This window comes from Corvus hawaiiensis, chromosome 14, assembly GCF_020740725.1.
Source record: "Corvus hawaiiensis isolate bCorHaw1 chromosome 14, bCorHaw1.pri.cur, whole genome shotgun sequence".
Classification (NCBI taxonomy): domain Eukaryota; kingdom Metazoa; phylum Chordata; class Aves; order Passeriformes; family Corvidae; genus Corvus; species Corvus hawaiiensis.
The window spans coordinates 7,089,571-7,114,933 of NC_063226.1; the positions used below are offsets into that span (position 1 = coordinate 7,089,571).

Genomic DNA, 25,363 nt, shown 5'->3' on the forward strand with positions numbered 1-25,363 from the left:
AATGGATAATTTCAGTTAAGTTCAACATTTTTCATTTAGTCTGTCCTCCTTGAAATGATTCCAAGATTCACATTTAGAATACAGCTTAAGTCCTGCATGCCACAAGATAAATCCCAAGGCATTCTTCTTCTCCTTTCCCACTTAGGATAGACTTCAACTTGTTTTTGCAGACCTGCAAGCAGCAGCTCCTTTTAAATCCAGTGACTAACATCCTTCCTTCAGATCTCTGCCAAACCTCCTTTCTGCCAGATTTGAAATGTCTTTGGCCTTGTTTTCTGCTTAACTAGATTGCACATTCTCAAGACAAGCACTCTCAAGTCCATTTGCTAAAGGTGTGATTTTGCCATGTTGCTGGTATGAAACACTGTAATTGAGCTTTATAGGTTTTGATAATAGTTTGTTTCTGTTTGATAATGCATTTCTTGTACTTTTCCATCAGAAGTTTAGATACTAAAAACCAGATAGATACTAAAAAAGTAGATACTAAAGAACAGACCAAAAGAAATCAAACTCAACAGCCTATGCTGCTGCCATTTCAAACAAGCAGTTTAGAGGAAGAACCTGGAGAAAATCACCAGACGAAAAAGAACCCCAAAAAATAGGTTTGGGGGTTTTTTTACAGTTTCCTGCAAAGGAAGACATACCAATTGCCTCTTCAGCTGCAATTTTGGAAGATGACAATCACTCTTTGATGCTGGTTAAACCTGGCCAGGAATACACGTGCCCACCATAAATGCACTGTGCCCCCGAACTGGCAACAGCAGCATCCAACAGACACCTGCCATGGTGACGGGCCTGGGAGCTACATGGCTTACAAGGAAAAACCCTTCATGTCTACAAAGGAAAAAATAAAGATAACGCGCTCTGAGGAGGCTTAGGCAAGAGAGGGTCAGAAAATGGACGCAGCAGAACTCACACAGGTATCCAGACTCCAAAGCACCTCATAACCCTTCTACCCAAGGAAGGCAAGTGCTAAATTTGTTAATCCAGATTGTTAAACAGTGCTCATTACAGGAAATAGTCTTCTTCCCTACTTCCCAACATTATTTCAACCTTACATAAATAAGGGCTCAAAAACATAAGTTTGAGCAAAGCACAAATGGCTTCCAATTCCAGGATGCCATCAGTAGACCCATCCTCTCTCCTGAACCCTTGCCAAGGGACATTCCTGCTGCAAGAGGCTCACCTGACACACAGGTCACAGCCCTGGTGACAAAGCTCTTGCTGCTGGGCCATGGTCTGTACCAGGAAAGGCAAGGCCTGATACCAGTGTGGCCCTCCTGGCTGTCTCTGAAGTGCCACCACATCTTGGGACTCTCTTTGTTCAAGGCATGACCCACCACGTCCAGCACTGTGGTCTGGCTCACAAGGAATTCTCTCCATTAAGAACCTTCTTAAACTGGTTGCGGAATATTTTCTGCTTCCCAAATGAGCCATGTCCATGTTGTGGTCCATGTGGAACTCAGGACTGTGTGTGCTCTTCAACAATTGCTGTTGCTCCTTTTTCTTCATCTCTGCACTGACACAACCCCTGAGGACATCTTTCTTCCTCCCTTCCTATGAAGACTCATGTCCAGTTCACTATATGGCTTCTGCTGCTCTAATATTCTAACCCAAATTCAATCTATTCAGATAAGATAATGGTAAGGTAAGGGAAAATTCTCACTGCTTGCACTTGAACACAGCATTTTGCAGCTTCTGAGGAGCAAGATTCCAAATGAGTGAATGAAAGTTACCAGCTCTCTGCAGCTGATTTGGCAGCCAACTGCATCCCACCAAAAGAGCAGATTTACACACTAACAAGGTCACTACTTAAAAATTTGGCCCCTGCTCAGACACACAATGATCAAGTGAGTGTCTCTGGAATCCGCGATAAAAATTAAACAGCCATTAACTATATGGAAGAAAGCTGTCTCCTCTTATCACCTACTATTTCAAGAATAGCACATTACAAGCAACTTGATGCTTCTAACCAGGCCATTTTACAACGAGGTATGCACAGTGTATCTGACCCTCTGTATATAAAATCCCTTTTAAGAGTCCAACATTTGGCATGGGAGGTCCATCATGGTGACAAACAGCTTCCATGTGAAATCTTGAAGGAGTAAATCCCCCTTTGTATCATTCCAAGGTATTTCTGTGGTTTAAAAAATGAAAAAAAAAATCACTTTTATTCATCTGCAAAGATGAATAAAAGTTACTTGTAAGAATCAGGACACATTTATAGTAATGCCTTCTCCTATGTCACTTCATTCATATACATCCTGACAGAGATTTGCTGTTGCTGGATTTCATTTCCTTCTTGAATTTCACTGGTGTCATTCCAATGGGCAAACTGCATCTTCCAAGGAAACCAAGGCCACTGCTTCAGAGTGGATGGAAAAGATGTCTCACAGGCTGGTTTGTACTAAAAATACCAGTAGGAACAGAGAAGTATAGGCTCACCACAAAAATCTATTTCCCTGCCTGGCCAGTCCACTGAAATCCATGGGATATTTCCCATATGAGGCCAAGAGCACAAGTTAGCATGAGCACAATTTCAACCTGTCTTTTAAAGAAAGCTGTTAGAGGATCAGAGGATGTTATGAGCAAACAACTGAAAATACACACTCATCCAAACAGCCACTTAATACTGGCACATTACTGTATTGCTTTAAAGAGAAAAAAAATTACACGCAGGTGGCTTCAGTCTCCTTTATATGTTCTGTCATATATGGCATTGCCTTTGGACAAAATAGTTAAGAGGAACAGAGGAGAAAATACCAGCTCAGGTAACCAAGGGTTTGGCAAACTGGAACTTAGTGCCCTCAAAACTGAGTAAAAATGTGCACCCCACAGAGGCCAAGCTGAGTGACACACGGGCAGGTGCTCCAGGGTACAAACACATTCTGCAGCTAACACCATAAGCTGTGTTTGAGGATGTGAAAGACCAGGTTCAGCTGGTTTTACAAAAATATCCTCAGTCTGCCGGTAGCAGACAACTGGAGGAACTCAGTGCTGCCCGCTACAGACTCCTCAGATTAGCACTTCTTAAAAATTAATAAAATGGTTTATTTTATATATACATATGTTCCAAAAAAATTTATACAGTTAAAATATCAAATTAGTGATCTGGTAACAATACTGTTCAAAATAATCTCTTTTGTATGAACATTAAAATACACGTTTTTAAAAGCGTTTCCTTTTAGTGCTTCCAAAGCACAGCGTGTGCCAAGGCCACCTGAAGAATCTCCGTCCTCCTCACAGGATGAAAGAGAACTGAAGTCGGGGACCTGGGAAGCCTCAGGTGCACTTTCATAATGTCTGCAGACAAAACAGAAGAGAGTCTGAGGTAGATTGTTTAGTGACCATCAGGTGGTAACAGTCACAGGGCTGTCTTTAGCTTTCATTAATACAATAGCAGTTTCTTTACTCTCAATCTACACTGAATCTCAAGTTTAAAGGCATGGCTAGCAGTTCTTGGGAACAAGACCCTTGTCTCTGTGATGGCAACATGCAATTTTACCAGTGCAGGTGTTTCTGGGAGGGTTTTTTTGGGAACACACGGGCTCTCTCCACGATGCAGACAGTGTGTGCATTTGACAGTGCCCCATTTTAGTGCAACCTGCTGCCTACAGCACGTAAATGTCTAATGACAGCGTTCAAATGAGTAAATTCTCATCACCTGCAGGAGGGGCAGCAATGGTTATTTTCTTCCGCCTGTTGAGCAAACAGCACCCTCCACAGGAAAAAGCCACACCTTTCATAGCAAATCCTTAAGGTTATAGCCCAGCTTCTGCCGAATCAGGCTCTTAAAGTTAAAGCTCCACTGCTTCTTCTCAGACTGTGACAGTAAAATCACTTGACTGCCAAGATGGCGAGGGCAGCAGCTACGTCCTCTTCCACTCTTCTGTGGCACAGCAAACTCATTCCTAGTCCACATTCGTCTGGCCGGTACATTATTATCTACTGTTGACATGATTAACTCTGTTGGGTGGGCTGGTGAAATCTAGTTCCTCTAGTATTCTCTCTAAATGTTGTATTAAGACCCGTTTTTTAAACCTACAGAAGAGAGGGAAAGCAACATAAATTTCTTCTTCCAAAAATACAGTTGAACAACTCAAGAATATTCAGCTATGACAAATCATATTACCAGAGGCTCTCTGTTTCCAGTATGGAAGAGCTTTCTTTATTTCTGGCATAAGAATGGCTAGAAAATTTAATTTAATACATCTGTCTCCCCCCAGCCCACCCAAATTTTGGGTTGGTCTTCAGTAACAACCCAGTATCTCTCTAATTCACATTTAAACTTTACTTAAAGACCATTTACTCCATATAAATGTAATGGTAATTTGACGACTAAAACAATTATAATTTAAATATGTCAAAACAGAAAATCAAAATACTAGCACTGATAAAGTTTAATATTTACTACCACGATCTAAATTAATATTTATCACTCTGAGTCATTTCTATCTACACAAACCTTGCTGCTTCCTTGATAGCAAATTCAATGAAATACTTCTGAATTTCCATAGGTCCTTGCACCTCCTCAAGAAGAGAAAATATTTTTTCATAATCTAAAAGAGATAAAAATTCAACCATGCGTTAAAAATGAATGTCGCAGATGCAATTTCAGAAAAGCTTAAGAGCCAAAAAGGAAAAACAAAGCCCAGTTTCATGTATCTGTGTATGATAAAACACATAAGGCAAGAAAAACACCTGCATTAGCTTTAAGAGCAGAAGAGAGGTGATAGATAATTTAAAGTGATACTGATGATCTGGGAGTTCAAATGTGGCACCAAAGATCAAGGTTCTCTTCAAAGAGCAGCAGCTAGGAACATTTATCTTCAGAAAACGCAGGCTGAGTAGAGAGAAGCCTCCCATTTCCATGATCACAGTTAACATGCACAGGGCCACCAAACCCTGATCTGGCCTGGAGCCATTGTTTCTGAAAGCAGAGGTTGCCATTAGATCTCTAGAAAGACAGATTATCAACTAAGGGTGTGAGCAAAATATGACTGTCCCACAGGTACAAGGTAAATATGTTCACTGCAAAAGAATAAACTGGACATATCAAATTGGAAACAAATTTAAAACCAGCATTGTTTCACTATTTCCCACAATTGACCCCAGTACAAATACATTTATGGTGCTGTGACCAAGAGCCTGCTCAGAGTGATGCAGCAGGCAGAGGGAGCATAAACAGTCACACCTCTGAACAGATGTACATATTTAAGCCACTACAATTTAGCTTCCTTCTTTGATGACTGCTTGGATTCTGCAGCAAGACAGGCAACTCACACTGAACACAGTGTTTTACTCTACATCACCATTTACTAAACATGAATTTGGTATAAAATTGGGTGACCCCACTTTGCAGAATGTCATTTTTAGTCCTCAGTTACTGAAAGTTTGCAGCAGCATTTCACCACTAATTAGTCTCACAAGATTTTAAAAAGCCCGACTGTGCTATTAACTGTTAATATTCCCTTTCAAACATATTCCAAGATGCACCCTTAACAGAGACATGCCTTTGCCCTGCAAAGGGAGTTTTGATGGACACAGAGCATCAAGTACACTTTGTGTACACAGGAGCAGTGCAGCCTAAGGCAGAGTACCCAGTCTTATTAGATCACTGGTAACAAAACCAAAACCTCTGAAGGGTGCTGCTTTCACCAGGCACCTCATATACCACTTACCCTGTCTTTGAGGGCAAACAGGGTGACTTGGCACTCAACTTCCCAAGCCCAAGTTCAAACTTCAACTCACCTGCCCAGCATTTCCTTTTTTGCCTCTCCATTGCTCATTTACGAGCAACCAGAAATTACTCAGTGTCTGAAGTTCTGTGTATATTGAAAATAACTCCCTCCTTCAAGGAAAAGTCTTCTCACCCACACCACATATAATATACTACTAAAATAAACACACACAAATAACTTACTTCTTCCAGGTTTGCGAACCTCTTTCATCACTTTAATTTTGATGTCAGCATTGTTTCCCTCCAACATGGTAGGTGTTATTTTAAAGGAATTTGGCACAGATTCAGAAGTAGACTCCATGGCCCGCTTTTGGTCATCTCCACTCACACTGTAATTCAGAGGCCCTCGAACAAGTGCATTGGTACCAGGTTTATGATCCAACCCATCTTCACTTAAACAATTGAATTCAACAGGTAGAGAGTCTAAATCGTTAGGTAACATCTCATCCTCTCCCACAGCAGCTGGAACCACAGGAGCCATTTGCACAGGTAAGCCATCAATGTGCTTCTCCAATGACTGACAATCTTCTGCTTTCTTCTCTCCATTGCCATCTTGGACAACACTGTTACTGGTATCTACAAGTGAAAAATACATACCTTACTGGTGCACAAGTGCAGCATCAAAAGAACCAAACAGAAGTAGTTCTGTATCCTTTTTGTCTGAAGTGCTGTGTAGCAATCTGACAGCGCTGGACAACACCTCAATACTTTTATTCAACTGTGGATGGGACCAAGGGATTCCCCTTTGGACTGTTACCACCTCCTATCACTATTGTGAAGTCACCACGTTCTGTATTCCTAGTGCAAAGTCATGACTCCTAAGTAAACTCCTGTTTTCCTTCTCTTCCCAAACCCAGCTAACAGAGTTTTCTTCCCACTCCATTTGCTGCAATAGGTGTGTATGACAATTCCTATTTGTGGGAAATGAAACAACCATATTTTAACTTTCCTTCTTTGCCACAAAATACACAAAGAAAAACTAAAAGCTGATCTGAGATCGAAAGTATCTCCAAACAGGTTTTTTTATTTCAGATTTCCTTAGCTGTAGCAGCAGCCTGTTTATCTAGGTCAACAAAAGAAACTCAGTCCTACATAACAGCAAAGCACAGATGCGCTGGCAGAACCTTTTCCCTTCCTCCCCATATCCCCCCACCACCCAAGCTGCTGTACCACAGCTCAGTATACCTTTATTTGCTGCGACACCCTTGAGGTTCAGGTAGGAGGGGGAGCCAGGAGCAGCGGGTGGCCCCTTCCCGCCCACGTGGTTGGTGACGACGGGCGGTGACTGCGGCCGCCGCAGCAGGGGGGACATGCTGCGCCGCCTCTTCAGTGACGCCGGCGTGTTGGGCTCCCCGGGGCGCTTGATCTTGTTCTGGGGCCCAGCCACAAACTCGTCAGCTTCGTCTATCATCATACCCTGAAACGAAAGTAATAATTTAAGTAACAGTACAAAACAGCAACTGTTTCACCAATCCACTGATGAGTTGAGTCCCTCTGTGTTCAGATTTAAGTGGCTTTTGGAACACTTGACAGCTCTCAGAACAGAGATACCCAAGGCAACCAGAGAGAGCCTAGTGCCACTCTGTAAACCAGCACGATTCTGTACACATTCCTCCTGGACCACATGGGAGAGACATCCTTCCTTTCCACAGGCTGCACAGGTTAGCAATAGATTGTAATTGTGGGGGAGAAATTCTACTCACTAATTATTTCAAGCTGTGTTAAATATAAAGGCACAGCAGGCAGCAAGGCCCCTCCTACCTTCTTATCCTGTTTAAATGGATTGCCAAATGTATGAAGTCTTTTTGGTTGATCTGGGTCAATCTCCCGAAGAGGTGAAGGCATCATTTTCAGGTATTCCTGATAATTTCCCATCTGAGCAACAGGAACACTATGAAGGCAGTCTGCAACAGAAAAGAGATCTTAATTAGTCTTAAAATTAAGGCAATACAAACTTCACACACCTCAATTCCAAGTGTTAGCATTTAAGAACTAGAACTGACTACTTCTCTTCACTACAAAGGAAGAGCAGAAGATTACAATTGTGGAAATAAGCCTGGCAAGAACTGAGCTTAACTGGCAGAAGAATAAAAAATAAGCAACGTTAATTTCTATGCTGACAACTGCATCTTTAGACCACCAGCACCTCACAAAAAACAAAGAGAGCTCCTCTCTGCCTTAAGCCCCCATCACTTTATGCTGAACCCTGGTGAATGCGAAAGCTCTCCCATGAAACTTATATTTAAATTTCAAAGCAAGCACGACATCTTGCATGACAGAAGGCAAAAATTTCCTTCCTTCCCCTTCAGAGTCAAGAAAATGACATTGTCTGACGTAGCAAGAGATGCAATGGCTACTTCTGCTCCCACACTAGAGACAAAAAACACTGCCTTAAGGAAGTAACAAAAATAGCTGTATTCTCTTCAAACTGTTAATGAAGAACTGTGACTCCTTACCTTCATCCTGTCCCAAGATAAGCCTGTGTGTTTTCAGAAGATTGGTTCTCATTCTTGTTAGCTGGTCTAGAAGACTGCGACGAGGAATATCATATGCATTTCTGAATGCCTGTGGCTTCAAATCCTAGTTTTGTAACAAAATATGTAACTTTCAGCTAATCCATCAGTTCTCGTGCATGGAGAAATTCCACTATGAACTGTAATAACATTAACTATTAAAAAATATTCTTAAGAAAGTTTAGACCTTTGTAACGGGCTACAACAAGCTCAGTGGCTGTCTTTTCAACATGACCTTATTCAGCATTAGTGCCTTCAGCTCCATTAAGAGTAAGCATGTTAATTCATGGATGAACAACAATAGCTGTCTTTTGCAGAGACTGGCACTTAAAGCACAGTAATTTTTGTTTACTACCATGGGGATTTCAAACAGTGTCCCAAAATCAAATGCAAAAAAATTGCATTTATTCTTCTCCCTCTTTATGTCTATGCTGTACTCATCCCACTTCAGTGAAGGTACTTCCTTCTACACTAAGTAGTAACATAGTTACTTCTACACAGAGAAGTTACTTGTTTAAAACAGATGAGATTAACTGCTTAGTCATGCAAGATCACAATGCTGTTTACCTTGTTTAAAAGTCCTATGTGGAATCCAGCAAATTCTTTAACATTTATTTCCGATAGTCTCAGTGGAGATTCTCCAGTGATCCCTTGCAGCAGTTGTTTAAAATCCCTACTGTGTACCAAGGAGAGGCCACTGGAGTGATTTTTCACTTTTATTCCAATTTCTTGTGGAACTTTCTTACCCACTGAACCTATTATCCGTTCCGATTCTATTTTTGTCTAAAATGGAATCACACCGTGAGTTAAAGAATCAGCAGGCATTGCACATTTCCAGTACAAAACACACAGTACATTAGCAGAATTAAACTACAAATTTAGTTCCCAACTACCTACCCAGGGATGTATTGGATTACATAGATTAGATCTCAAGCATAAAGAAATCCTAATGTGCTAGCATATGGAAAAATATTTAGCCAGTGTATCTAAATTTATATGGCAGTAGGAGGTCTGTGAATATCCCTGATTTTGCTGGAAGTCTGTGACTCTCTTGTGTCCCTGAAGAACCATCTTTAAAGGGAAAGAAAAACCAAAATGGAAGGTAGGATGCCTTAGGTTACAATAAAGTTGCATCTAAAACAACAGTATTATTCAGATGTAGTAATATAATTTCAGTTTATTTTTCAAGAAACCTATGAACTAAGGTTTGCCCTGTATGTTTGTAACAATACAGGGGGAAAAGTTGTAAAAGAAATCTGGTTTATGAGTCAATTTCTAAAAATGTATCACTTCTCCAATTAGCACAGATTTCTTATTATAGCTACAGAGAATTTTACTGTATTAAGCTCTAACTGTATTCAGAGTTAAGTTTTATTTTACCCACTAGTAATACGTCCAAAGGGAAAAAAAAACACCCAACCAACCAAAACCCCAAAACCCACTGTGATTGCAACCCACTTCCCCCAGAGCTCCTCCTCTGCAGAGTTTGCTTCATTATCTGTGGGAAACTGAATTTAAGGACAGCAGAAGCACAGCAGAATTCTGGAATTGCCTGTGCCTATACAGGAGTTTATAATGCATTCCACAGATTCAAACTGTTCCATGTGCTGAGAATGTGAGAGCCACAGCAGCCATCTCAAGTAATTCCAACTCCATAGTGCAGATAAATAATACGAATTTGCATATCACTAGATTACCAAAATACCACAGGAAGTTTTATGTCTAGTAGATGCTCAGTTTTTCAGAGGCTTTGGGATGTATTTTGTGCCTTCTTTAAGGCGGAGGATTTTTGTTTTGTAAAAGGCTGCACTGCTTCCCCACTGCCTTCTAGATATTCAACTACTGCTGTAAGAGCCCCTCATGCTAAGAAGGAAGAGCTTCCAGGCCCTTACACCTGGAATGGCAGTCTTGGCAAAGAGAAAAAGATATGTAAGATATGTAAGATATTTCCCACCAGGTCACACTTAACACATAGAATGACTTTGACCTGAAGGAAACAGGAGGCTCGGATATAAAGCTTGAACTATGATTTTATTCCCCATGGACAAGAACACACTTTTTTTTGGAAAATACACATTGCCAAGGGACACGTGGAAATGAACATGAGGCTGAAAGCAAGCCTCTGACTTCAGCTGTGAAGAAAAATGGCAAGAGCAGCCATAAATCCAATTAGTGATTATCTTTGGAGTTTAAAGTCTAGCATTTAAAGTATAGCTGAAGAGGTTTCCTTTGCATTCCTCTCCCCCACTTACAGAAGGCACAATCACTGGCTATAGAATCACACTGGATTCATCCATATTTGCAGAGAAATGCTCACCAATCTTCAATTATAATATATGCTGCACACCCATATGAACTCCCACAGGGATTAACTGTTTTATAATGAGATTACCACAAACTAAATAATCAACGCACTTCTAATTGCAAAGGTTTTATCAATACTACCTGTTGGCTGAGTTTTTTAAGGTAAGAGATAACACTGTAACTAAGTCCACAATCTAAATTATCTGATATCAGATTTGGAGCTCCCATCATCCTTAGGGCTTTCTTTAATGGCTATAAGGAAAACAAAATACACAATAGTAAGAGAATAAATATTTAAAAAAGAAATTTATAAGCTCAATTATAGGAAGCTAAGGCACATAGATTAGTGCTCTAGCTTTTCCACTTTTGGCCACTAAAATTCAAGTCTATTCAGATAACGTCTGACATGAGTTTGGTGTCTAACTAGCTCACAATGGACATTATGCCACATCACCAAGACACCACACAGCGTGGTGCCGCTGGCAATTTCCACTCAAAGGCTCAGGTCCAGAATAGCCGGGATGATGCAAGTCCATATTGAGGTGCATTGTCCAAGCTACACGTAAAAGGTGACACAGTGCCTCCCCCCACCCTTCATTTGGTCCAGTCAGTATCAGCTTCCCAAGATCTAGCATTTCACCCACATTAATAAACAAACTAATCTGCATTTTCCTTATCCAGTTACAAAAATAATGCTAAATTTGGTTTCTCTGAACATTCTGAAGTATTTTTGATCAAAACTCATTTAATATTTAATGATCAGAAAACACATTTATTAAACACTTAATATCTTAACATAACTACTACTACTTAGTATTTCTACAAATTTTTTTAATTCTTAAAAATGTTTGCTCTAATCTACATACCTCTGAAAGGCAGAATGTTAACTACCTAAAAAGCCATTATAATTAGATTAAAAAAAAAATTTACTAGGAAGAGGTGTGATGCAAAGGACTCTGGTCACACCAGCCACTGTACCCCGGAGGATGAGATGAGAAGAAGAACATACCAGTAAGTAGTAAGGAGGCATTGTTTTTAGGTAGTTGTCAAAAGCCTGTCGCCACTTCAGATTTGGCTTTAGTTTGTGAACCTTAAACAAGTCATCTGCAACAAGGAAAACAACAAAAGAAGGTGTCATTTATACAGTCCCAGACCTTTAACTTTGTCCAAAATCGTACGTGCCAGATTTCCCCCTGTTTTCTCCCTCCACCCATCTCCCAATGGGGCTTCCCCCCAAAAACTGCTCTTAATCTTAGGTGTGAAGGATTGGGAATCCCCAGTCCTAGCTGCAGTAGGCAATCCAGAGCAAGACCCCATTACAAGCAAACTTACAAGGTACATCAGACTTGAAAAGTGCACACAACTACCAGAAGCATGGAAGGTGCAACAGATCCACCTGTTAAGAGTTTCACCTCCCTTGCCTCTCTCTTGCACATCAGGGAGTCCCTGTATCTGATTAAATCAAACAACATTAATTTGGTTCAATTTCCATTTTCAAACCAGCTTTCTTCTGTTCAACCTGTATGATGAATTCTGGTCTCCAGTAAAAATATTCTTTAGCATCAAAGGGAAAAACTAAAAAAATCCAATCAGGGAATCCTTCTGGCCAGCTCTGCTGAACTGCTGCCAACAGCAGCAGCTGCACCTGGCAGAGAAGGGGTTACCTCCAGCCACAGCACCTGCCTCATGCCAGGGCAGCAAAGTCTCCTACAGGTACAGACGAGACAGAAATTAGCTACAAAAACTACTGCCCTTTAAGAGAGTGGCAACCAGAATTTCTTTCCTTTGGATACTGTTTTAGTAGCACTTTGCTCACTACAGGTGTACACCTGGTCTTTTAGGAATCACTGAGGTGAAGTGTGGACCTATTTGCTGTGCACACTATGAACTGTGGCCATGGTCTCTACACCAAACACAGCATCCTGCAATTTACCATTTGAAATCTTGAATTATCCACTGAAATAAAGATTCTTCTTAGTAGTGTTGGCACTTCTTAGTGCTGCCAAAGTGAGGCTAATGGAAGGATATGCAGGTCTGGAGAAAGGGATGTCTAAAAATTAACTGGGGAGAGCTGCAGGAGACAGAGATGCATGGAAAAGGGTGTGCGAAAGACAGATGCAACAAGGCAATTGTTTTCTCCACACTGAGTTTTCAGGTATATTTGGAGAAGAAAATTTGACTTGCATAGTACTCTGCATAAATTGAACAGATGTTATGATACTACTTCCCAAGTTCTCATAGACAAACCCCACTCAATTACAGGTATTTTCCCATCTAAATTAATTCTGCATTACATATAAAAACCACACTACAAATGCTACTTCTTCTCTTCCCTGGCCTGAAGAAAGTGGGCTGGAGTTTAAGAGGACAAATCAAAATTTCATTTGAAATCTCAATATACTTCAAGCTTAGTTCTATTATCCAAACGAATGTGGGATGATATCATGACATATGGCAAATAAAAAATAACATCCATTCTTATCTCATAAATCTATTACATTTTTGTAGCAAAATGCAAGTTAAACTACACCCCTCTCAAAAGTCAACATTAAAAAAACCCTAAAAAGCAAGATGTTCAGTATTACAGTATGTCCTAATATTTTACAGTCTATGAGTTGGTTGAGTACAGCTTGAACCTTAAACCCCTTACCAGCACTTGTCTTGCAGCACTCAGTGTCTCGCTGCACTGTGAGGTTGTACCATCAACTGCACACAGGCACTGTGACATGGCACAGCTACTCCTCAGCTCAGCCAGCTGGGAGTCCCCATCCACAGCACAGCTCTACTCCCAGACACCAAAAACAAAAGAACCTTCCTGATCACTTCTATCAAAGGAAAAAGTTCTCAAACCTATGCAGAGCTTCAGCTAAGATTTGTCTGTTTAAAATTAAAGAGTCTCCCCACAGCACAAACTCACTGCAGGAACTGCCACCCTCTTGAAAGGGTGGTAAACACAGCCACAAGTTTCAAAGAGAACTTCACCATCAGCATCTTACCTGCCTCTAGCTCAAGAGTTTGATACACACACTGTCAGCAGATTGCAACACAGGCACTTGAAAGGCACTTCTTCCCCTGTGCCCTGGGCTGCACGTGATGATTTATACTAATAAGCAAACTAACAATAATCCAGTTAACTATGTCTTTCACAGATTAAACCCCAAGCTTCTGTAGATAAAAATCAAAAAATATTGAAAAAATCCTTACATAATTCAGTTTCACTTCTACCTAATTATTTTCAGATACTAATTTCTGTATAGTTCAGAAATCCAGAATTAATGCAGAATTCTTTTTACTTCTGAACTCAGAGGAAGCTAAAAGCACTGTATAATTGGGAGCATGGTATTAAAAACCATTAGGAAAGGGCTGCAAGCTGTAATAACTCAAGAGATTGGGTAAAACCACACAGACCAGTTAACCAAAAACTGTATTGCAGTCTTTATCCACTTCAGATTAATGTACAAAACAACCAAACCATGACAAACAGGACAATAATACACACCTTTAACACCCAGTACTATAGAAGGGGGCTGGATGCACCTTTTAAGATCAGTGAACAGTTAAGAAAAAATAGAGCATGAGAGAGAGAAGAGTCAGCATGTAATTTCAGTAGTTCAACTGGAGCCTAAATTACAACAGTTCATGCACCATGTAACCCAAAGTAAAACTTAACAGGTTTTTTTTAATCACCACTCACATTAAATTCCACCTGAGCAAGTACATCACCATTCCCTGTTGACTCCTGTAATTCTCCTAATTATGCACTAATAGATATACTCCTCGATTCATGATTCTACATTCACAGAAAAGAGTATCCTTCCCTGCAAATCATCTAACCAAAAACAAGGCACTGCAATGGAAAATAGCATCCATCATTAACCAAGAACAGTATTTTGTGTCACTGTTTCTCCATTGATATAAAATGTATCAAAATGTATTTGACTCTCCCTCCCAGAGCCACAGCAGGCTGTGTACACACTGGTGAGAACACAGCCCTTAGTTTCCAAAATATAACACCATTACTTGCAGGTTCTCTCACAGAGCCTGTAAAAGCAACAAACGAAACTGTCCATGCTGCAGTCCTTCACAGGCAGACATTTTCTAAATGCTCATCTTGTGGCATATTTAGACCCACAGAAAAAGGGTATTAACCACCTTCTCAAGGCATTTCCCACCTGGCTGTTTCACTGCTGCTTCTGCTGACACTTCCAATGAACAGTCACTCCTACTGCCCAGCAGTGCTTGCCCTCCCACCTATGCAGCTAAAAGGAGCCAAGGAAACATCTCAGGCAAGGCAGAGGCATTTAGAAATACACCTCGTCTTTACTTAGCTCTCCCTAAAACCCCTCCTTTGACTTCTGCTTCACAAACTTGGCTGTACAAATGTTTTTAAACAACAGCACCTGAAGTACAACTGCTTTGCAACAATCCTTCAAGAGGAAATTCCTATCATCCATGGGCCTGGAATTCAGCATTGAAGCACGTCAGCAACTGCCTGCAAAAAGCTCTGCCTTCAGCAGCCTCCCACTGAACAGAAAGAACTGCACCTCGTCAGTTCTGGGAGCAAACCACCACCAAATTAGTCAGGATTCTCTCTAGCTTTCTGAGAGCAAACTGGAGCCACTCAGCTCCAGCTGTACATCCCACATTATCCATCACCACTGTAAGAGGACCAGAGACCAGCGTTTTTGTCAGACAACCAAACACAGTGCATGACTCCATTAACACACGGACTGTGGGGCTTCACTGTTTTAACCAAGTCCTATTAATTGGCTCCTTTCCCTTACAAAGCTCCTGAACACATGCTCTGTAAGTTAAAAGCCAGGAGAAGCTACAACATGCCCAAATCCACTCTTGCAGAAACCAAGACATAAAATCACCAAAGCTATAGGATGTGGTACAATTTACCTCCTTCAGCCAAGGACCATTACAACTCATTTCAGTTTGCTCGAGTATCACCTGCAAGCTGCCTCATCCCTACCTATCTTACCTGTTTTTAGGGCTGCCTTACACTATTTTTCAAAAAGAGAATTAAGACTTCCCCTGTTCAGGAATGCAGGAGGAAAAAATAATGCAAGCAAAAAAATTCAGAAGCATCTTACTAACTGTTTATAAGGTTGAACACATTTGATAATACAGTACAAATACACAGTTGTAAAGTGGTTTTGTCTTTGAAAGAGTCACCAGAAGGAACAGAGATTATCCATGGTACTGTCCCAACCAGTCCTCCAACACAATATTCTACCAGTAGCGCAGGAGCCACTAGAACCGCACTGATGCACCAATATGGCAGGTAGTGGCTGAATGGAGCAGACTTCTCCTGGTCTTGGGAGTTCTCACATCCTTTTAAATCTGGGTGAGAATAATGAAAAACTGGTTTTACACACTCAAATCAGTCCTCTGCTGAACCATCAGTATCCACTACTGGTACATATGAAGGGAGACACGGGGAGTGCTCCTACCCACCTACAGAGCCAAATACAGAGGCAGTATTATTAAAAACATCTACAAATAATTTACCAGGCATGCTGCTTATCATCTCACTCATTTTCTGTACTGCTAAGTAGAAAAGGGCCCAGATCTACTTTTGTGTTGAATGTATACTCCACAGAACTTAATTCCACCATGCCTTAGAGACCAAAGATCAAGTCCATGTAGGAGATCTGAAGGTAACACTATGTGTGTTTGTGTGAACAATATGGAATGCATGGGATTCATGCCGTCAAGAAAACGTCTACTTTGTATCTCAGGCAATGTGGAACCTCTGCATTTTCCTCTGAAGAGCCTTCGGAAATATAAGAAGTGGGATTACCAGGTGAGTAAACTGCAGAATAGCACTACATACACTGAAAAGTGCCTTTCCTCAAAGAGAAGGAAGAGCTTTACACCCCTGTTAAAAAAAAGGCAGGGGGAAGACAAGAGCTGCCACGAAAGACACAGCGGAACTGCAAATGTCAACATCAAAACGAACAGGGAAATTAATTTAGGATCAGTGATGGCTTTTCAGCTAGTGGATCTGCTGCAGTATTTCAGGAACCACAAAGTCACAGAAACTCTCACCCTTCTTGCACACTTTGGGACAATTATCAGGCTACATAGATAACTTATTATAAAAGACACATTATCAGCAAGCACAAGTTTCTTCTTTTTTGGTTATGACCAGGATCATGAAAAAGCATTCCTGAATTATGTTCTGTTTTTTCCTAGAAATGAATGGAAAAATCCTGTGTAAGACAGTAAGACTCAATGCTAATTCTCTTGATCACTGTTCTTCTGTATCACTGAACACACCCACAAAAAAATAGAACAAAAAAGCCTTGCAGCATCTGCAGCTGAAAGGGTTAGTGGCACCCTGGAAACTCCTCTCTGCCATTACCTTTATGCCAGATCTCTACCAACCACAACTACTGTGGCACTTACTCGTATAGCACCTTTTCATATCATTTTTCCTTAGAAAGTAATTTCATTGTGGGAGTAAAAAAACAAAAACAAAACCTGTTCCTTTGGGCAGGGAAGAAATGCAGACTGTTTGACTGCACAATTCCTTCTTACTGCTCTAAACTGCATTAGGGAAATCCCTCTTCCCAACACCCGTGACAAACACTGCATCTCATCTTCCAGTAAAAAATAGGTTGCTACAAGAGCAACCGCAAAACCTGGATACACCACACCCTAAATGAGGGAAAAGAATGGAGGTTGAAGCTTACTCCAGGTTAAGGAAGAGGCTACGTGTCTAGGAGGTGAACAGCATCAAACATGCACTGGAAGCAGGTAGCTCTCCTCCTCTGCTGGAGAGAAAAAAAGGGAGAGGGGGTATGAAAATCCTCTCCTCCCAAAGTATTTCAAAAGAGTTTGCAACATTCTCTACTCTCTGAGCTCCATTATTTTATAACGTCTCAAACTAAGGCAGAACACCAACCATTATTGTTTTGCTTTAACTCTGAAGCAGCTGCACTGGCAGTCCAATGCAGATGTGTTACCTACCTAACAATGGAAGTAAAACAGGGTAGTTGTAAGGCATCACAAAGAGGTTTACACAGGTTAAAGTAGTGCTTGCTTTTAAATACCCAAACGGGTGGCCAAGTTCGCTGTATTTTCCACTGCTACTCACAAATACCTGACAAAGAATAAGAGAGATCACTGTATTAGAATGAAGAAGGTGAAGAACATTAAGCATGGGGCATTTAAAAATTCAAATCAATCTGAATCCAACTGCATTAAGACAGTAAATTATCAAGAACAGACAAACCTGAACACATCAGGGCTGAGAATGGACTTACATTCCCTAGTCACAAAACTGAGACATGCAACATTTAGTGTATGCCCAGTGAGTGTGGAAATGCTCTTCACAGAGTAATCTTTATTGCTTTAGTGAAACTACTGTGAAGTGATGCCCTGAAGAGTTTTTCCAATGATTTAGAATAGGTTAGGGTACATCTGTTGAAGGAATGTTAAATAAACAAGCTATTTGAAATTAGTCTGCTGACTCAAAAATAGCACAACTAATATTTACAACACTGATAAAAAGAAATGCAAAATGTTTTTAAGCATAGAAATTAAACAAAACAACCAACCACAAACAAACAAGAAACATCTTGATTATGCCCCGTGCCAACATTCTTAAAACTGACTTTATTTTTTTAAGTGCACATATATGAGGGTATTAACCCTGAAAAGCAATACATGTAAACAGTATTACAACAGGATAAAAATGGTAGATATTCTTGACTGAGGCAAGCAAAATAACCCACATCTAAGTCAAAAATAGTTTTCCTAGAAAAAAATAAACCTTGCAGGAAATAGCAAGTGGTTATCCTCTGGTTTTTTGGGGCATAAGGAACTGGGTTTGTTACATGGTTTCTATGACAATGAGCCTATTTCTCTGATTTGTAAGAGTCTGATGTGTAGCTGGGAGAGGAAAAGCAGTTTTGAAAAACAGCAGAGTAATTTTAGTAACTCAGGCAAATAATGTACCTATTAATGTTTAAATGACCTTTTAGAAATTAGTTTTTTTAAAGTAACTTTAATTTTTCTTCTGAATATGCATGTCATTTTTTCAACTAAGTTGTAGTATTTATTAGGGATACAAAACCAGAGACACCTCCAAGTTCACCTTTCCAGCTAAAGTATCATACTAAGCATACTCCTGGTATACACATTAAGCTATTATTTAAAAGAACACCACTAAGAAGGGAGCCTTATTTTACAGAGGACACAGAAACTTATAAAAAATTACAAAAGGAGCATGTGACAAAGGATTTCAGCAACAGAACTTCAACCTCTTCAAGGCCAATCTAGTCAACAGGATCAACAGTTTCCATTCATTTCCCATTAGCAGCTTCAACCATCTGGGGAAAATGATTTGCATCTGTTCATTAGGTAACATGATGGAAACTAGTGCTGGGTTTTCCCTGTAAGCAAATGGAAGCCTACGGAGAATTTCAATTTAGCCAAAAATGGAACCTGGGAGGCATATTTCTTAGCAAAATGAGGTGGACCTAGAAAGAGAATTAAATGAGATTACAAAGCCTGTGGAGGGAACACTCATTCTGACTCCTGGTAATTCTCTTAGAAAGGAGGTAAGTGAAACCTTGACATGTTTCTTCTCATCTGCTGCAGAGTTTGAACCAGACCTCAATTCTCCAGGCTTGCAAAGACTGAAGTACCTCAGATTACCCATTACATTTCTAGAATCAAATAAAGGGCAAGTACCTGCCAGCAGGTATGGGGAGACTTTCGTTCCAAGATGTACTGGGTGAGGGGTGAAGGCTCAAGCTCATACTTGTCAAAAGGAAGCTTGTCTATGACCATGGGCTCACAATCCACACAGGAGAACCTCACCACAGGGTGAGCTGTGCGCGGAGGCTGAAAGGGGGAAAAAGAGTATCAATTTTCAAAAGGGTATCAATTTTCACATATCTATGGTAAACAAACCAATTCTCTTAAAAACATCCTAAAGCCAGTATTTTACTATCCTGCAAGTCTTAAAACACTCCATTTTCACAATACTCCTTTGAAGAGAATAAAATACAAGCTCCCATAACAGAATATAGATTAACTAAATATTTCTCTAACTGAAAAAAAATGCTCACACACTGATACACTCTTCCCACCAACTGAAAAACATGGTTAATATGCCATTATTTATCCTGATATTTAAAAGCCTTCATGTCAATCAGGCTACAACAACAGAGAGAGGTTTAAAGGAAACTTCAACTCTTCTTCCCAGCTTGATGTTCACAGAAAAACAGATGTGAGACTGCACTCAATTCACAAATAACCTCTCGAAGAATTCTCTACAAATCTCTGGGGGTTTTTTAACCCTCTTTAATCAGGAAGTGGGAGCAAGGGGAATGGACAGACAGTACCTTGTGCACTTGCAAAGTGCAGGAACAGAATATGCCTAACAAAAGAGAGATGTTTAGAAAGGCTAGTAAGGCATGCCAAATGTATGATCATGTCAGTAAGAAAACGAGACATTAATACTGTTTTCTCATTTTCTGCAGGGAGTAGCTCTTCTGTTTCAGTTTTAATTCTTCCTGCTAGTGAAAGAAGAGTTCACACATGAAGTAACACTAAGAAAAAAAACCCCATGGTTGATCTTCTTTCAAAAACAAATACTCCTTTTTCCATGTAAATGAATTTTATAAAGTTTTGATTAAAATTTAATAGGCTCACTATGATTTGTGGTACGTGAAGTACTTACAGTTCAATTTTATAACCTTTAAAAACCATTCAACAAATTAACTAACCATATGGAAGTGAACTTTCTGGATACAAGAAATGTCACAGGTTACAGTATCCACATTAGATTATACCACTCTGTTAAAAACAGTTTTAACCTTCTAAAGCAAAGTCACATCATATTATAAACAGAGAAAGTAAAAACTACTCTATCCATTATCTATTTTCAGTCTGTTCAACTGTTAGTGCAGAATCCTTTTTTCAGTTCTTATTTTACTTACCAGTGTTGGTGAATTCTGATCAGGCCAAAAAGATTCTGGGATTGGCCAATGCCCCACAGGAACACCCGTTTTAGGGTTAGGCCGTACATAAATGAGTTTATGACAACTATGCCACGGCTGAGAAGCAAATGAATTGATGGGCCTGGATGAATCAACAAGTCCATCTAAAATTTAAACAAAGCAAAAAAACAAACAAAAAGAAAATGAAAAGCTACATGCATGCATTTGTCTGCTAGCAAAATTTCTGTATTAGCAGCCAGTAAGGCATTTCATTACTCTTGTTCCAAAGACATACAGATCTTTACACCAGAGGCTGAAATAACCTGAGCATCCAGGTGTATCACAGAATCATCTGAGAAACAATTACAACATTTGCCCTGATCTCCCTTCTGCTCCTGTTGCACAGCCATTACACAGTGAGTGCAGCAAGGCATACTCACATATTATGGAAGAATGTATTTGCTTAAGCTCAGTGTCTGAAACAGCTCCCACAGGCAGCACCAAGCTACTGCTGCTGGTTCTGCTGCACCTGGAAAAGCTGAGAATTGGCATTTACTTTTCTACATGGGCTGCAATGCTCAGTGACTGATGCTGCCACTAGTGGAAACTGAAAGAGCAAAATTCCTTGGAGAAGTTGGGTGCATCTTGCAGGAGGCAGCTTTTGCCAAATTTTTAATTACAGCCATTCACAGATCACTTAAACCCCACAGCCTGCTGCAAAGGCCAGTGCTCCCTGCCAGCCCACTGCAGCGCACCACCACTGACACCCCTGCCCGATGAGGACAAAGAACTTTGTAGCACTACAGATGTAACCATCAGTTTTCAAAGACTGCTTGGCAAAGCAAACAGCACAGCAGAGATCACCCACTTAAACAATCTTCCCTGTTTTAAAAAGATTTTACATTACTAGTTTTCCTTGCTTTAAAGAACTGGCCAGTAATACTGTGGAAACCATATTTCAGCGATACATCAGTTTGGTTTCTCTGCATTATAAAAACAATGATTTTTACAGCTTGGGTAAATCCTATTGTATTTCTCTCTAGTTTAGGACTTTTTCAATTCCCATACAGATGAAAAGTCTTGACATTTTTAAACATTCATATCCATAGTCCATCACCATTCAAATGTGACAAAAATGAACAAAAGAACGCCCCAAATTTCACCAGTCGTTTTGCCACATAGGAGAGAACATTTGAGCCACCAGAGACATGGGAATTTGCTGCTGTGCTGTCCAGCACAGTGTTATAGGAAAGCCTTCCAATAAAATGACATTTAAATAAGCAAAAGGAGAAAACAAACACAGAAAAAGCTGATTCTAGAATGAAAGCAGGAATAAAGCTGGCTTTGCTAAAATGTTCAGGAGATGCTAAACGTTATTATGTTTTCTGATATTCCAGGATCCTAACTTCCTAAATTGGAACTGGTCAGCCCCCTCCTCTTCCTTTAAGCCATGAACTTCTGCAAATCTGAAGAACTGCTTCATATTTGGAATGCACTTTCCTCTTTCCTTTTATGCACTCAACTCACAGGGAGCAAAGAAATTCCTTGTTCTTTGCACAGTTTTTCACTCGCGGCTAAGAACATTCACCTGAAACTTACTGTTCTGTGATCAATTAGCAGAATGAAAATGTACAGAAAATTAAGCATTGAGATTGCTTTAGAGATGTTTAAGTGTTTAAATACACTACCGCTAGATTTAATTATTTTAAGTACAGTCTTGACAACACTGTAATTCAAACTTAAATGCTTCCTGCAAACATTCACTTTCCTCAGCCATCCAAAAAGAGGTAAAAGGAGTGACACAGAGCCAGCCAGCACTAGATGATCCATACAAGCATGTGCAGACATACGGCATCATTTAACTTAGCAAGGATCAAACACTAACACTTGTAAAAGATGCATCCTGTACACTACAGGGAAAAGCTGGCAGGAAGGACATGGAGGACACTTAACGACATTAACATACAAACAAAACATTTTGTCTTAAACGTTGGCGGGGGGGGGGGGGGGGGGAACCCAACAATCACTGTACCTTCTCCAATAGGAGCTGGGTCTGGTCCTGACTTCTCAAAGTTAATAACAACTCCACTTTGGACTTTTTGAACTAAAGATTCTAAACATTGATTCAACATTCTTTGTGTCCGAACGCAGTACGAACGACCTATGAAAGAGAGAAATTACATGGGGAAATAGAAAAGTAAGTTTTGAGTTATCTTACTTAAGGAAGATGTTTTATTACCTAAGTCAGGCTGCCAAGGCTTGCAATTTTATCCAAAATAATAGCAATAAACGCTGTACGAGTTTATGTAAAAGGCAAAATACTTTGCAAATGCAATACAACCAAGAAAAAGCACCAAAAACCCACAACCTGCTGAGATTTTACTTGTTACTAAATGAGGCCATTAAGACTTCATCAGGCTGGACCAAGGCCAAGTTTACGGAGGCCCTTAGGAAGGCCTGATGTCACCAAGACTGTGTAATCTATCTGCTTTTGTCTACCCAAACCTCCTCCTCCTAACACAACAATTTCTCCAAGCACCAATTAAAAAAAAAAAAAATCTGATCAACATATCAAGCAATAGGCTCCAGAATGAATTATTTTAAGATTAAATTTAGCTTATCGGCCCTGCAGCAGAATTAACATCTCACTAATAGCAGTCCTGCTCAATTCAACACTTAGAAAAAAATTTTAAAAAAACCAAACAAAAAACCAAAAACAAACAAAACAAAACAAAAAAACCACAAAGACAAAAAAACCCCCACCAAACCTCATGATGAGCAAAGACAACCTCCAGAATAACCATAGGAATTTTCCAAAACCTCCTACTGCATTTAGAAAATGCTCTCACATCTAGATCTGAAATAGGAATACTGCTTTATTTTAAAGTTCTCCTGTGCTACTAGAATCCAAGAAAGCACCACATGGATTGACATGGACACTGAGTAATTCAGAGAGAGAAAACAGGAAGAGGTGAAGGTGAATTAAAGGAAAAGAAATATTTCAAGGCAAATGCCAAATGTGAAGCAAAGCAAAAAAGCATCCAGTTACCTCCCGTAACCTCGCACATCTGTGTGATAGCAGATTCATCAGTAGGCACACTCCCAAGCTGCTCTGGTTCAGCAGATGCAGCTCCTGGCAAACGCAGTACCAGAGCAAACAGCCTTTGATCCCAACGGAATGGTTCTTTGGTTAGTTCACTTCCAGGCAAAGGAGAATTCAATGGAAGATGAAGCTGGTAAAAAAAGATTTAAGAGTATTTTCCTGTATTTGACAAACCATCTAAAAATATCATATCCAAATTCATTCATTTATCTGTAAAAGACCAATTTCACTCCAACCCACTAATTTATCTGAAGTTCTCATCTCAAAACCTTTACAGACTATGAATTCAGGGGCTGAGCAGTGACAGGATAGCTGGTTTCTAGTTTCTCTAAAAACAGGTCAACGACGAAGAAGTCCGATTAGCAGGAAAGAACCAATTAATATTCATCTCAGCGTAGCACCAACTTGCACAATCATAACTTGAAAGGACTGAATGCAAGTTTACCTCCTCTTGGACTCCAGCTGTATTTGTCAGTTTGTTTCCGTCTGTGATGGTGATCAAAATAGATGGCTCCAAAAAGAATGGATTCCTTCCCTACAGACAAAAGCACAAGAATGCTAAGAGCAACCTTAACACACAGGCTTAGAGGCTTGTATTTTTGCCATTATAAAATAAACAGTAAGATAAGCAATCTTTCAAAATAATCCTGTTATTTTTTAAATAGGTGTGGAACCACACAGAACTACACAAGATGGGCTACTCTCGTGTGTCTATAGTTGGGACATTTATACTCTGCTTCTTTGTAGTTCAGTAAGGAAAAAAATGCCAGCATTTTCCAGAGTGTTTTCAGTGGCCATAATAAGTGGCCAGTTCAAGCTACACAGAGCTATCCAACAGTAAAAAAGAAAGTTAAATGTAAAACCAAACTTTTACCACCAAAATCCCTCACCAACTATCATTTCAAAAAACATAGAAATATAAAAGACAGAAGACTATAAATAGATTTGTTACCTGTCCATAATTGTCTATTCCAGACACTAATCTATTGAGATTTAACAAGTCAAACGACGACCTGAGTGCCTGACCAAGTGTTGTTAGTCCTGAAGCCTGAAGGTTTTTCAGTTCATTCATGAATGTTGCGTGGTTTTCCTTCCATCCAGCCTGTTACATAAAACAAAAAAAGCTTATTAGTTATTCTAGCAGCAAACTGCAATCAACTGCAAGCTGGCATTTATCTCTCTTCCCAACAAAAATTAATTCTATTCCTGATTAACGGATGCACTGCACCATTTACATGCTGCACACACCTAATCCAGGTATGCACAACTTGATGTGAAACATGGTTACACCTACAATGGGAGACTCAAGAAACACATACACTGCCAAACACTGGAAAAACTTTGCATTACCATGAAAACTGCTGTAGAGATGATGCTGTTAATAGAAGTATTTGGATTTAGCAGGTGAAAGTTTTTTTAGGAGTAACTGCCCATTTTGGAAATCAGAAATGCAGCTGCCAAAGTAACAGCAAAGGTAAAACCAAGATAAAAGCAGCATAATGTCACTGCCTCTTCTGGCATGCACCCATTCCCCTTTTGTCCTTCCTTCCATAAATTAAGGCTGGAAGGAAAGAAAGGAGTGGCTGCAAACACCCTATGTAAGAATCAAATCACTGTTCAGAGTGTCTCAGTGTAACAGCTTAAAATTTTGGAGATCTTTAAAAAAGTTATTGCTGACAAAGCCTAGGGATCAAAGGAACAGCAAGTGATGAGGATGGATCAGTCCAACCAAGCACTCTGG

The 25,363-nt window shown here is 40.0% G+C and overlaps 1 protein-coding gene across 13 annotated transcripts in view; it reads right to left on the reverse strand.

Moving 5' to 3' along the window:
- Positions 1–2,626: 2,626 nt before the first annotated feature.
- LOC125333100 (integrator complex subunit 6-like) overlaps positions 2,627–25,363 on the reverse strand; it is a 40,463-nt gene continuing 17,726 nt past the window's right edge. The window contains exons 3-20 of one of the 13 annotated variants that reach the window (XR_007206765.1): positions 24,575–24,724; positions 24,068–24,157; positions 23,569–23,752; positions 22,552–22,680; positions 20,520–20,683; positions 19,267–19,419; positions 17,539–17,671; positions 15,739–15,906; positions 11,567–11,661; positions 10,699–10,809; positions 8,821–9,036; positions 8,197–8,320; positions 7,502–7,644; positions 6,926–7,157; positions 5,924–6,316; positions 4,466–4,559; positions 3,740–4,041; positions 2,627–3,303 (exon numbers count right to left, since the gene is read on the reverse strand). Coding sequence is in view for 10 of the 13 variants with exons in the window: in XM_048318719.1 (XP_048174676.1) it covers positions 3,942–4,041; positions 4,466–4,559; positions 5,924–6,316; positions 6,926–7,157; positions 7,502–7,644; positions 8,197–8,320; positions 8,821–9,036; positions 10,699–10,809; positions 11,567–11,661; positions 15,739–15,906; positions 17,539–17,671; positions 19,267–19,419; positions 20,520–20,683; positions 22,552–22,680; positions 23,569–23,752; positions 24,068–24,157; positions 24,575–24,724 (2,679 nt within the window). In the remaining 3 variants the exon portion in view is untranslated. Of the gene's footprint in view, positions 4,042–4,465; positions 4,560–5,923; positions 6,317–6,925; positions 7,158–7,501; positions 7,645–8,196; positions 8,321–8,820; positions 9,037–10,698; positions 10,810–11,566; positions 11,662–14,056; positions 14,095–15,738; positions 15,907–17,261; positions 17,343–17,538; positions 17,672–19,266; positions 19,420–20,519; positions 20,684–22,551; positions 22,681–23,568; positions 23,753–24,067; positions 24,158–24,574; positions 24,725–25,363 lie in introns of those variants that run through there. The other 12 variants (XR_007206764.1, XM_048318719.1, XM_048318720.1 and 9 more) reach the window with 12 other exon arrangements.